This window comes from Myotis brandtii, unplaced genomic scaffold, assembly GCF_000412655.1.
Source record: "Myotis brandtii unplaced genomic scaffold, ASM41265v1 scaffold504, whole genome shotgun sequence".
Classification (NCBI taxonomy): domain Eukaryota; kingdom Metazoa; phylum Chordata; class Mammalia; order Chiroptera; family Vespertilionidae; genus Myotis; species Myotis brandtii.
Genome location: NW_005369217.1, coordinates 2,980,313 through 2,993,059, shown reverse-complemented (window position 1 = coordinate 2,993,059; position 12,747 = coordinate 2,980,313). Strand labels below are relative to the sequence as shown.

General features: G+C 39.0%; 2 protein-coding genes across 3 annotated transcripts in view; one reads left to right on the top strand and one right to left on the bottom strand.

Moving 5' to 3' along the window:
• Positions 1-5,987, top strand: part of PLXNC1 (plexin C1) — a 158,145-nt gene extending 152,158 nt beyond the window's left edge. Inside the window, exons 28-31 of the mRNA XM_014548340.1 lie at positions 718-865; positions 3,498-3,638; positions 3,731-3,805; positions 4,973-5,987. Coding sequence (XP_014403826.1) covers positions 718-865; positions 3,498-3,638; positions 3,731-3,805; positions 4,973-5,077 — 469 coding nt within the window. The 3' untranslated portion in view covers positions 5,078-5,987. The remainder of the gene's footprint in view (positions 1-717; positions 866-3,497; positions 3,639-3,730; positions 3,806-4,972) is intronic.
• A 2,240-nt stretch (positions 5,988-8,227) lies between these two features.
• Positions 8,228-12,747, bottom strand: part of CEP83 (centrosomal protein 83kDa) — a 124,079-nt gene continuing 119,559 nt past the window's right edge. For both annotated transcript variants that reach the window (XM_005877022.2, XM_014548341.1), the window contains exons 15-16: positions 11,053-11,242; positions 8,228-8,896 (exon numbers count right to left, since the gene is read on the bottom strand). In XM_005877022.2, coding sequence (XP_005877084.1) covers positions 8,792-8,896; positions 11,053-11,242 — 295 coding nt within the window. In that variant the 3' untranslated portion in view covers positions 8,228-8,791. The remainder of the gene's footprint in view (positions 8,897-11,052; positions 11,243-12,747) is intronic.

Genomic DNA, 12,747 nt, shown 5'->3' with positions numbered 1-12,747 from the left:
ATCAAATAGGTAAGATGCAGTATATTAGAAGGTGATTGGTGCAGCAGACAAAGTGGGAAAGAGGACAGAGAGTGACAGGACGGTGGTGGGGAGAGGGGAGGTCAGGAGCCCCACAGAGATGATGACATGTGAGTCAGGCCTCTGAAGAAGCGAGGGCATAAACCATGAAACTATCTGGGACAAAACAGTTTCAGGAAGACAGACAACAAAAGGCAAAGTCCTCAGGCACAAGCTGGCCTGGTGCGCATGAAGAGCAGTGAGGAGGCCAGTGGGTGAGAATGAGTGAGATGAGCAGGAGGTGAGGGTCCAGGCTTTTATCTGGAGGAGGATGGGGAGGGTCATGAGCTGATTGAGAGAATTAGCCGTCAGGAGCCAGGAGGTGATAACCCGGGTGAGAGGAGATGTGGCTTAGGCCAGGGTGTAGCACTGTGGGTGGGAGGAGGTCAGTTCTGGAGATCCGCTGAGATGTTCTCCTTGGCCCTCACCATCTGACATAACCTAGGGCTGTCTGGAGACAATGTGCCTTGTCAATATCACCTCAGACTCCTCCACCAGTCCTCCCTCAGGAGCTCTGTCAGTTTAGCCCTTTCTTGTTCTCAGCGAAGCAGACTTGCATCCTTCAATAACAGGGACAAACCCGCCCCTCTACAAACTGGGGAACAGAGTACCCCCGTCATAGGGATGGCAGTTTTTGAAAAGAAATCTCTCTCGGAACAGCCTTCCTCTTCGCTTTTGGGTCAACATCCTGAAGAACCCCCAGTTCGTTTTTGACATTAAGAAGACGCCGCACATAGATGGCTGTCTGTCAGTGATCGCCCAGGCATTCATGGACGCGTTTTCTCTCACGGAGCAGCAACTCGGGAAGGTGAGGCCCAGCTTCAGTACACCTTGTATGTACTCCCATGAGTCTGAAGCACTCTTTCTTGAAAATATTCAAATAATAAAGAATTGGTCTAAATTACATCAGCTAAAAAGAAATAGTCAACAATGTCACTGAAAATTTCTTTAAAATCTGTCTCATTTATTTCCATTTTAATCTAGTTTTTCTAAGTGAAAATCAAAATAGTTGATTATTATCGCAACCCTACTGCAGAACTCTTTACCACAAAGTATAAAACATTCTGCAGACACTAATAAGCTATAGATCCAAAGTATGAAACTACTGAAATTGGCCCATATTAATTCCATCTGAATATACCTAAAAAGAGTCTACTTGAATATAACAACTTGTGTGTGGGGAAGAAAACCTTACCCAAGATCTCTAACATCATCAGTTTGTCTGTTTATTGTCAAAACATCAATATTGTTTTTACTGTGGTTTTCTTTGCTGAGCAAAAGCCCTAAGAAAGCAAAGAAAGATAAAAATACAGAGCAAACTTTGAAAGCGATGTTTTGGTCCCATTCAAGCACTCAGCATATTAAACTGAGCGGGTCCTGTACCTGATGGATTTGAGAAAATCTTTAGAGCTGAGCAGTGGGTCTCGGGTAGAAGGCCTTTAAGAGTGCCGGGATCGATGCGTCACAGGTGCTTCAGATCCTAGTCTACGTCTAAACTCACCATCACCCTATTTTTGTGAAACAGACCTGTGTTTACTTTTGTTTTCCTAACGCTGCCTGGTCTCTCAAGGTAGAATCCTCGGCATTATCTTCGACTCCTCCTTTCTCCCTCAGAAAGAGGTTCCTTCTCCCCACCCTATCCCCAGATGGCTTCTATTCACTCGGTCTCTACAGTATCTATCCCTTTTGTCTCATCCCTCTGCCCCATCCCTTCAACCCCTCTCCACTGGGATAATTGCCTCCTCACTGGTGTCCTTGCCCTGCTGTCCATCTCATCTCCCCAGCTTTTCCATCTCAGGTTATTTTTCCAGAACACAAATCTCATCTTGTCAGTCTCTTATGTAAAGAAATGTGTAGATATCTTCCATTATCTACCACAGCCCCTCCTGATTGGGCCTCAAGTCTCTTTCTGGTCTCATCATTTTCTTGTACATTCCATATACCATCTATTCTACAGTTTTTACTTTTCCCAGGTTTAACATGAACTTGTTTTCACATCCCTTTGCTCATCTCTTTCCTGTCTCATACCTGTCTAAGTAAAATCTTACTTATTCATTCACTCACAAACATTTCTTTCTTTCAACATGATTTCTTAACGTGTACCAGAAACTATAGGAGACTCCGATCAGTCTGAATATACCTACTTTGTAAACTTTGTCCTGATGTAGTTCCCACACTTTCTTCACTTGACCAATAAAGTTCTTTTTAGCATAAAACACACTGAAAGACACTTAAGTGCTTATTTATTCAAAGTAAAAATTAGCTTGGTTTATCCATTACTTACTATGTTCTTGGTATATTTCAATGAATCCTCATAAGACCCACATAAGGTAGTTGATAGTACCCTCATTTTATAGATGAGGAAATTGATGTTTTGAGAAGTGACAAGTCTTGCCTAACATCACACAAAGTTATTAGGATCCCTGATTTGCCCAATTCTGCAGTCTTTTTCTTTACTGTCCACCTGCTACTGGTTACTGGCATAGTAAGCACTGTGTCAGTTTGTCTTCCCAACTGGACTGTAAGCTTCTGAAGAGCAGGTTCCAGTCTTCTTCACCTTTGTATACTCAGTGCCTGCCCAGAGTGCCTGCCCAGCTAAATCTTTAGTGAATAATTGCATGATTGTGGATTCTACTTAAACTTGACAAGTGAAACACATCTCTGTGTAGGCATCCTTCAGAGTGATTCAAGCCATTGATACATTTTTAAATGTGCTGGGGCATTGGCCCTGTTAGTAACTCATCTATCTTCCTTGAGTAGAATTTTTTAAAATTTTGTGAAAAATATTGACTTTTAAAATAAAATCGCTTATTTTTTAACATTATCAGTTATAATTACATAAAAACACTCAAATTGCCAAGGAACTTTTGCAAAATCAGATATCAGATCCACCAATACTAATGACCCCTTGCTTCCCTGAGGACACAGATAGACTATTAAAATAAACAGGACAAGCAGAAAAAAAATCCACCACTGCCAGCTACTTACCACTTTCATGGTTATATAAAGGGCTCAATCAGACCTACAATCAGATCTTTTATAAATGCCAAAATTCCCTGGTGGGTGACGAGGAGAGCAAATGTTTTAATTCAGGCTTTTTACAGCCATTAGTAATGAAGTATGATTGAAATAAGTTCCATTGTTACAGTAACTCAAATCATGCAAAAATAATAATTTTAGTTCCTTTATGAGAGGAAGGCAGAATATATTAGCATTTAATCTGCCTGAAAATAATAGTGACTCACCAGAGCTATCTGGATAGCAGTCAGTCATTCAGCAACACTGAGGAGGGCCTGTGCAGGGACACGTGGCCAGGCAGTAGCAGTGTGGAGGGTCAGCTGCGTTACTGTCATAAATTCCCCACGGTTTTCACTCTTGGGGTGATCATTGTTTTCTTCGTCTTTTTTTTTTTTTTTTTTTTTTTTTTTTTTTTTTTTTAGGAAGCACCAACTAATAAACTTCTCTATGCCAAGGATATCCCAACCTACAAAGAGGAAGTAAAATCTTATTACAAAGCAATCAGGGATTTGCCTCCATTGTCACCTTCAGAAATGGAAGAATTCTTAACTCAGGAATCTAAGGTATTGTTGGAAAGTAGAATTAAAACATTTGGTTACTTTTTTTTTTTTTTAAGTCATATCAGAATCTCTCAACAAGCCTTTCTTTCTTTAAGAAACATGAAAATGAATTTAATGAAGAAGTGGCCTTGACAGAAATCTACAAATACATCGTAAAATATTTTGATGAGGTAAGATTTTAAATGACATTTTAAAATATTGATCTGAATCAGTCCCCAGGATTTGGTTCTGAAGCCTTCGACAGGTTTCAGGACAGCTCTGGCATCCCAAATGGCAAAAACGGGAGGCCAGGGGGCCTGTCTGATGGGGGATCCTGGCTCCTCGCCAGACCCTGCACATGGCTGCTGCCCCGTAGCTTTATGGCCCACCTTTGGACCAGCCTGAACTTCCATGAGTTTATGGGGCCGACAGCCACATTGACTCAAATTAACGTTAACTCTGATGAGTAAGTAGTGGTCCTATTAAATGGGGCCAGCTTATGCTTGATTGTAAACTGCTAAAATGAAAGCTAAGCTTGTCAAATCGCCTAAATTCTGTATTCAATGGTTAAATGGAAGTATGACATTTTCTAACTTAAGTAGCTATTTCAATAAACCATTATCCTTGATTAATTCTCCTTAATCTGAATTTTTTTTTTTTTTCGGGAATTCACACAGTCATCAGATGTGTTGTTTCCAAATATATGTTAATTCCCCCTTCCCTGATTCCCCCCACTCAGTCATGCTGGGACAGGCTATCCATGTCAATGGTGAGAATAGCTCACCAAGTCCATTTGCTACTTGAAGATCAAGTGAAGAGCTAAGGTAGGGTAGAGGCAATGAGTTCCTTAAACATGATAAGCATCCCTCTTTCCAGGGGCCAGGGGTTAGAAGGGAAGCACTGGGGAGGGGCGGGAGGGGAGAGAATGGGAGAGGGACTAGATTGCCCAGGATGGGAGGGGAGGGAAGGGAAAGAGTCATCTCTAACCAGGATGCCCCTGCCTGCTGCATTTAAGAAGAAATACTTGCCTGCATGTTGGCTGCCCAGAAATGCTTGCTGTGCTTGGAATGGCTGTGACATAATGCATAAAACAGGGCCTTGGAGGTCTGGCCCCATATTTGTAAGCAAACAGTTGGTATTTCTTTCCAGTTTCTATTTTAAGCCAAAGTATTGTTGATCCTGTGATAATGACTTAGCAAAACAACTTGCAAAGTGAGTATGTAAATGATCGAAGAAAATGTCGGCATCTGCTTCATACAGATTTTACCACTCAGCATCAGGAATGCACAAAGAAAAAGAAACCAGAATTGTAATGATAAAACCACAATATCTAAAATAACTGTTCTAATTGTCAACAGATTCTAAATAAACTAGAAAGAGAACGAGGGCTGGAAGAAGCTCAGAAACAACTCTTGCATGTAAAAGTCTTATTTGATGAAAAGAAGAAATGCAAGTGGATGTGAGCACTGGCTTAATCTGGCAAAGTTCTTCAGACGACCTGGGAGCAAAATGGCTGCTTGAGCTACTCTGTGTCGTTAATTTTTTAAGTTTGCACATAGGTTCCATTCTGAGCACTGTCTGTAAGAGACCAAGGCACATGCACAGCTTTTAGAAAGCATACCAACTATTGTGCCTGTGTGTGTACAGGGAACCCTTCTGTAAATAGAGCTGAAGTGGTTGTTGCAAACAGCCTCCTTGTTTACAGAGAATACGGGGCCAGTAAGCAAGTGTCAGTATTGTAACTACAGTCTCCACTTAAGCACAATGATACAAGTGGTTTTGTTTGAAAACTAGTTATGTACCACTTGTGACTACACTGCAGCTCTGCAGAAGAGGGACGCTGCCAGTGATCGAAACAGAATGTGAAAGGAGTACATTGGAAACAAGGTGGAGGTGTTAGGGCAACCTGGAAGGTTCGCAGCATTGAAACTTTCCCCAGCAGTTCTTGGAAAAGCTGGCTGCAGAATTTGGTAGTGTGTACACTTAGCATTTGTGAGTGTGTGCGTGTGTGTTTTTAAACCAAAAACTAACAGTGTTGCAACATTGTTGAAAGGGCTGTGTTTTTCAGTGGTCACTCCATCCACCTCGCCTCCATTTCACTAAGGGACTCTAAAGCAAGGAGCAACAGGCTTCATGGAAATGCAACAGCATTTTACCCAGACACTTTGTCTCATTTTATTTTTTGCAAACTAAATGTATTTGATGGTGGACATGGTGGATGTTTAAGAAAAATCATTAGTTAACTTCGATCAGATCTGTGGAAGAGTAACTCACTCCCCTAATCCTACAGTTCTATCCTAGTGTCTCCTTGCTTTAGAGTTCTAGTGAACCCTGTGGTTATAAATACTTGTGTGTGATTCAAAAAAAAAAAAAGAAAAGATACATTTTACATTTCATGAAATTGCTGTTCACACTGGAGTATTATATATGAATATATATATATTTGAGGCCCAGGGCCTGAAAAATATTAGTATAAAACTTGGTATCTTAGTCTTACTATGTACTTTTTGAAAGTATTCCTCACAAGAGAAAGAATTAAAAATACTCATTTTATCCATGCCTATCCAGTTTACACTGTAGTCTTTGTATTGATGATTTCTATTCCTGAATTTTTGCTGCTTACGACCAATTTTAATACCACTGTGTTTTCCTGCTAGTCAATCAGAAGGAAAGTGTAATTGGCAACTCTCAGACTTTCCTTGGGGCACCTTCTACCCTTGGTGCTCCACTTCCCAGACTGAGGAAAGACATTTTTTCACTTAGCAAATACAACATTGATCACACATTCCTTAAAATCACTTGCCAACACTGTATGGGATATCAGGATTAACTGTGAATTTGTCTTAGATAAATGCAATTTCTCTTGCTCCTCAATATCTGGTAAAGAGTCAGAGGTGACAACTCAACAAACTGGTCAGAGAAAATAAGCAGTTATTGCCCTGACAGGTACCTTCCCAATCCCATCGCTTTTCACCATTGTCTGTTCAATGGACACACCTCAAAAAACTACCAAATAGGTTACTTACAAGTATTAAGGTGAGAGGTCTGGCCCCTATCTAAGGCTGCTACAGTCTTGATGTGAAAGTGTCTGTAAGAGAACAGTAGCAGGAGAGTTGAGAGCCAACGGTAGGAGAGTTGCCCAAAAGACTTCCCCTTCTTTAGGGTACAGAAATGCTAAGGAAACTCAAAGGAACAGCTACAGCTTTCTCTGACTACTTAGTGAAAGCTCCATGAGGATGTCCCTGTCCAGCTCTGTGGTGCGAGTCCTGTGTGGAGACTCACCTCCGCTTCCAGGAACTGCTGCTGGGAACTTTGGGCAAGTCACTTACCTCTTTGTGCCTCAATTTCTGTATAATATTTCTATCCTACCTCACTGAGGTGGCGTGAAGATTCACTAATATATGTAGCGTGTTTGTCAATCCTCCAGTGAAAAGCACTATCTAGATCACATTTTTGGGTCCCATTAGCCAAATGCAGTAAATGGCCAAATTAGACATGTGCTGGAGACAATCAGTCACTGGATCTACATTAAACAGCAACAGAGAAACAAACTGCAAACAATTTATATTTTTAAGTTTCTTTGACTATTTTTTTTGGTGCAAAACCATTTATAAACTTTTTTTTCCTAACACTAGTGTCTACAGCAGCACTTAAAAATTGTTACCTTTTCCGTAATAGGGATTTAGAGTCTATTTCTTATTGTATACCCGATTGAAGCTGTTCTTGGAGATGAATGTTTTAAATGTCTATATCCAAAAATAAACATTTTGATGTAAATATGGACTGTTCTTGTCTTTTTTCCTTCAAGTTTTCTAGTTATAATAGATTTTTAAAATTATTATACGAAGTGGATCCAGGGAAATCATTTACTTTTCAGGAACAAGATGTCACCATATACTCTATGTGAATAAGTAGCTGTATTATGTAGTAAGTAAATCTCATTTCTTCTAAATGATGCTAAGGGCTGCTCAATTACATTGCTGGCCTCCACTATCAACTTAAAACTCTTGATCATGAAGCCTTCTGGGTAATGGACATTTCACTTGGTTTGGCAGACTTGAGTTTTACCTTGTTGATGTAAAGTTATTCTAGTAGAATTCCTTTAAAGGATGATGTTACATTAAAAAGCAAATGATGGCATACTTAGGGATGCACAGAAATAAAACATTTATAGTAATTTGGTTAGATCCAACACAATGGGAAGTGAAGTTAAATACCAATGATACCTCTAAAGCAGTGGTTCTCAACCTTCCTAATGCCACGACCCTTTAATACAGTTCCTCATGTTGTGGTGATCCCCAAACATAAAATTATTTTCGTTGCTACATCATAACTGTAATTTTGCTACTGTTATGAATCGTAATGTAAACATCTGATATGCTATATGCGTTTTCCGATGGTCGCGACTCACAGGTTGAGAACCGCTGCCTAAAGGGACTCCACTGGGGTCAAGTTTTACAATGAATGGCCCTTGTTTTATAAAGCCACAGTATTTAATTATTTGAACCTTATTATTTTCTATTAATTCTATCTCAGAAGTCAAAATCAATATGATCTATATTGCTAAATACACACTAAATGGTTGAAAAAAATCCAACAAAAGACAATACAGCTAGATAGAAAAAAATATTTATTAAGCTCTTTAATAAATTATGTGCACACAGATTTTAGAAAAGGTAGTGTTTTATATTTAGATATCTTTAAGTTGTATTATTTACGCTGACTTTAAAACTGTCATCTTTTTTCAAGAACTAGAGGTTTATAACTAGTAAACCAGAAAATGTTTACTGACCCTGTTATTGCCAAACATCTCAAAGATGAGGAAGAAGAAATTCAACATGGGCATATTTTAGGCAACATGCCCCCAAAATTCAACAAAGTAAAATTAATAAAATATTTTAAAAATTTGATTCTTCCATTAAATTAGCTCCATTTATTTATACCATTCTCAAAAGATTTTTGATAAATACTCTATCTCTAACGCTGTTTTAATGTTTCACTTGTCTTTAGTATAACCTTAAAATCCCGACTTACATGCACTACAGCATGTAGCTGGTACCTTTTCTTGAGGCAAATTCAAGGGTTTTGGCAAACAGTAATAAAGTATCTAAATGCCACATATGTTAAAACTTCAAGCTTTATTGGGTCACTGATTTCATCCCTTTCCTCCAAAAACATCATTCCCCAGGTGATCCAAGTTCCTCTAGTTGTTTTCTTTGTGTTGTTTCTAGTTCTTCTAGTCTTTTACGAAGTAGAGAGAGTTCCCTTTGATGTTGTTCCTCCTTAAAAGCACAGAAAAAAAGAAAAAATACAGAAAAGGCTCAGAAAAAGAGACTTAGAAAAACTGGTGGAAAACTAACTTGGGCAGCAGCCTCAGTCCTCTTTTGTTCAGGCCTGCACATATGACAGAGCAAGAATGGCCATTTTAGCCATCTAAGAACACAGCAGCATGGGCCAGACTATTGACTAGTCTGACCAGGCACCTCTCCTGCCTCAAGCGTTGGCTGTAAAGCAAAACCCCAAATCTGTCCTTCTCTAGGTATAAAATTCGCCAGGGAGTTAATTAGAAAATACTCATGCAGGGTCTAGACCAGGGGTGGGCAAACTTTTTGACTCGAGGGCCACAATGGGTTCTTAAACTGGACCGGAGGGCTGGAACAAAAGCATGGATGGAGTGTTTGTGTGAACTAATCTAAATTCAAAGTAAACATCATTACATAAAAGGGTACGGTCTTTTTTTTTTTTTAGTTTTATTAATTTCAAACGGGCCGTAGTTTGCCCACGGCTGACCTAGATGTACTTATGCGACAACTTTCTAATAAGACTGGAATTTAACAGCAATCTATACTAATAATAGAGGAATATGCAAATTGGCCGGGACTCCGTCATGTAACAACCAATCAGGACGGGGGCAGGGCCGCAGTGGAGAGCTCTCAGCATGCCTGCACCGGGGGTCCAAAAGGTGCAGAGAGGAAGGGAGAGCAGATAGGCAGTTAGGGGGATCAGGCCAGGAGGGGAGAGCAGATAGGCAATTAGGGGGATCAGGCCAGGAGGGGAGCACAGTTAGGCAGTTAGGGGGATCAGGCCAGGAGCTGCATGAATTTCATGTACCAGGTCTCTAGTCCTATATAATAAAAGGCTAATATGCAAATTGTCCCCTCGACCAGGAGTTTCACTGGGAGTTCAACCAGGGGTGGGCTGGCCTGCCAACCTCCTGCGTCCCCTCCCCCCTGCCAGCCCGGCCTGATGGGGCCTGATCAGGGCGGGCCAGCCAGACCCTACCCATGCATGAATTCATGCACTGGGCCTCTAGTTTATTATAAACAAAGCTCTTGGTCTGAGATTCAATTCTGTAACTAAAACTTCATAGCATTATAAAATGTAATTAATTATTAATTCATCTTCTGAAAATCATCCAAATAATTTGATAACTTCAGTATCTCGAGGACCTAGTACAGTGTGAATTAGCCCAGGTTTTGCAATAGTGACATAACTCTGTCAGTTATTAGCTATGACCTTAGGAAAGTCATTTCACCTTTCTGACTCAGTTTTCTCATCTATAAATTGGAAATAATAATACCTTTCCTCAAAGCATTTTTCATTAGGATTACATAAAATATTGTATGGAAAATGCATAGTGCAGTGCATTAGTAAATGCTCAGTAGTAGTTAGTGTTATTACTCAAACATTCATCAATCAACTTCCTTTTTTTTTTTATCCTCACCCAAGGATATATTTATTGATTTTCAAGAGAGAGGAAGAGAGGGAGGGAGGGGGAAAAGTGAGAGTAGAGACAGAGACATAGCAAAACATCGATGTGAGAAACATTGATCAGTTGCCTCCTTCACGCACCTGACCAGGATCGAACCTGCAACCTAGGTATGTGCCCTGACCGGAATTGAATCCAGAACTTTTTGGTGTATGGGACAATGCTCCAACCAACTGAGCCACCCGGCCAGGGCAGGTCCTTCGTTTAAATTGCTTAATAGGCCCTACTAGGTTTGGCTCAGTAGATAGAGCGTTGGCATGTGGACTGAAGGGCTCTGGGTTCGATTCTGGTCAAGGGCACGTACTTCAGTTGCAGGCTCCTCCCTGGCCCTGTCCTGGTCAGGGTACTGCAGGAGGCAAACAAACAATGTGTTTTTCTCACATCAATATTTCTCTATCTTTCCCTCTCTCTTCCACTCTCTCTATAAATCAATGGAAAAATATCCTTGGGTGAGAATTTTTAAAAAATAAAATATAAATAAAAAATAAATTTCTTAATAGGAGATTTTACTCTTAGCGCCATCACTAGAGGATAAAATAGATTAATATCCACTTTGCTTCTCAGGATATTTCTGTTAAAGAAAGATTTGAGTTTTTAACTCTGTATATAAACTGGTAAAAATGTATAGAAACATTTGCCTAAACTTTTCCCTAAAATAAATGCTCATACCTGCATATGAGGAGGAAAGGCTAGCTCCATGCCTGGAATTATGTTTGATGACTGCAAGCTAACAGGATTGATGGATGCTGTTGGAGGTATGTTAGGAACCAAAATTAAACTTCGAAATTCATTATGTCTTCTCTGTATATCCTTTAGTCTTTTTTGAAGCCTTGTATATTCTTCAAATGGAACATTTTGCCTTGAAGAGAAAAAAAAGTGTCCGTTCTTTAATACATAAGTTTAAATAGGAAGAGAAGGATTTCTAAATTATAAGGTTTATCTGTATTTAATATATAGGCTGTCCCCAAAAAATGTATACACACTTTAACGCTGATAACTCATTTAATTTTCACTCCAAGGTTTAACTGATTTGTAATAATGGGTGAAGCTAGACTAAGCTTTGAACAAAGAATATTTATCCTAAAGTGCCACTAGACTTTTCTTTTAATGGGGATACATAAAAGATAAAGTTTACGGTACAAAACTGGAAACAGTCAATAAAATTGAGGGTGCACAAATACCAAATGAAATGATCTTGGTGTTTGCAATTCCATTGTTTCATGTTATCAGCAGTGCCTGAACCAGAACAGTCATCAGTTTGAAAACAGGCATTGTCAAAAAAAAAATTTTTCATTTCTGTAGATTCTTTTAAATTTTGAAAATGAACTGTATGTTAAACACTCACTTTATAATCATTCAAAGTGTGTATACATATTTTTGGGACACCCAGTATATAAAATTCTATCAAGAAAGATAAACAGATATGAAAGGACGTATTATTGTTATGATAGCATTGCAGGCTATCAGTTCATTTTAGAGTTTTATTTGCCAATTAATAAAAAACTCTTGATACTTTTATTTTCATTTCTACTCGACTCCCCAAGCCCATGACTCCTGAAACTAAAAGGAAACAACTTAAGCCCAAAGGATGCCTTATTTTACCGAAGGAATCAAACAGAATACAAAAACCACTAGCTTGAATCTTATGAAATTGCCATTTTTGAGGTGAACTATGGTCAAATATAGGGAATTTCATATTGTTCAACTTAATTTTTAAAATATAGCTAGTGACATAAGTGAAGTCCAAACTTTAGGGGAAAATGACATGAATAAAAAATAGCTTTTCAGGCCTTTGCAAATCTTTTTGGACATGAGTTTTCTGACCATCAGTCACATCAGTAGTCAAATAAAGTTTCAAAATCACTCCAAGTTCTAGATAACCTGTGCCACAGCTGCCTAATCCGGAATTGATCAAATTTCCAAGTTGATGGTTATGAGAGGTAGTAAGTTGAATTTTGTTTTAGAATGAATTTGGTGGCATCTTACTTTGGAACAGAGTATTATAAAGTTGGCATTCATTCCAGTCTAGAAACCTCTTGGTTTTTATAAAAAAAAAAATCAACTGTTCACATTTTGGTAATTATACCCAAGAAGACCAGAGCACATTATTAAACATCACTGCTTGATATCATAGGCAATTTCCATTACAGAAAAGTCTGATACTGTCTGAAAGCTGAAGGCTACCATTAATTAGCTGAATTTGCAGGGGTTTTTTTTATTAACTTGAATCAAATGAGTCATACAATGCCTCTACCACTTCATATGGTAAATCTTCTCTGCTCAAAAATGTTATTGTGCAAATTACTAGCTGTGCTTCGATGTAAATGAAAACCCACAAGTCATAGCCCAGTAATAGTTTACCAC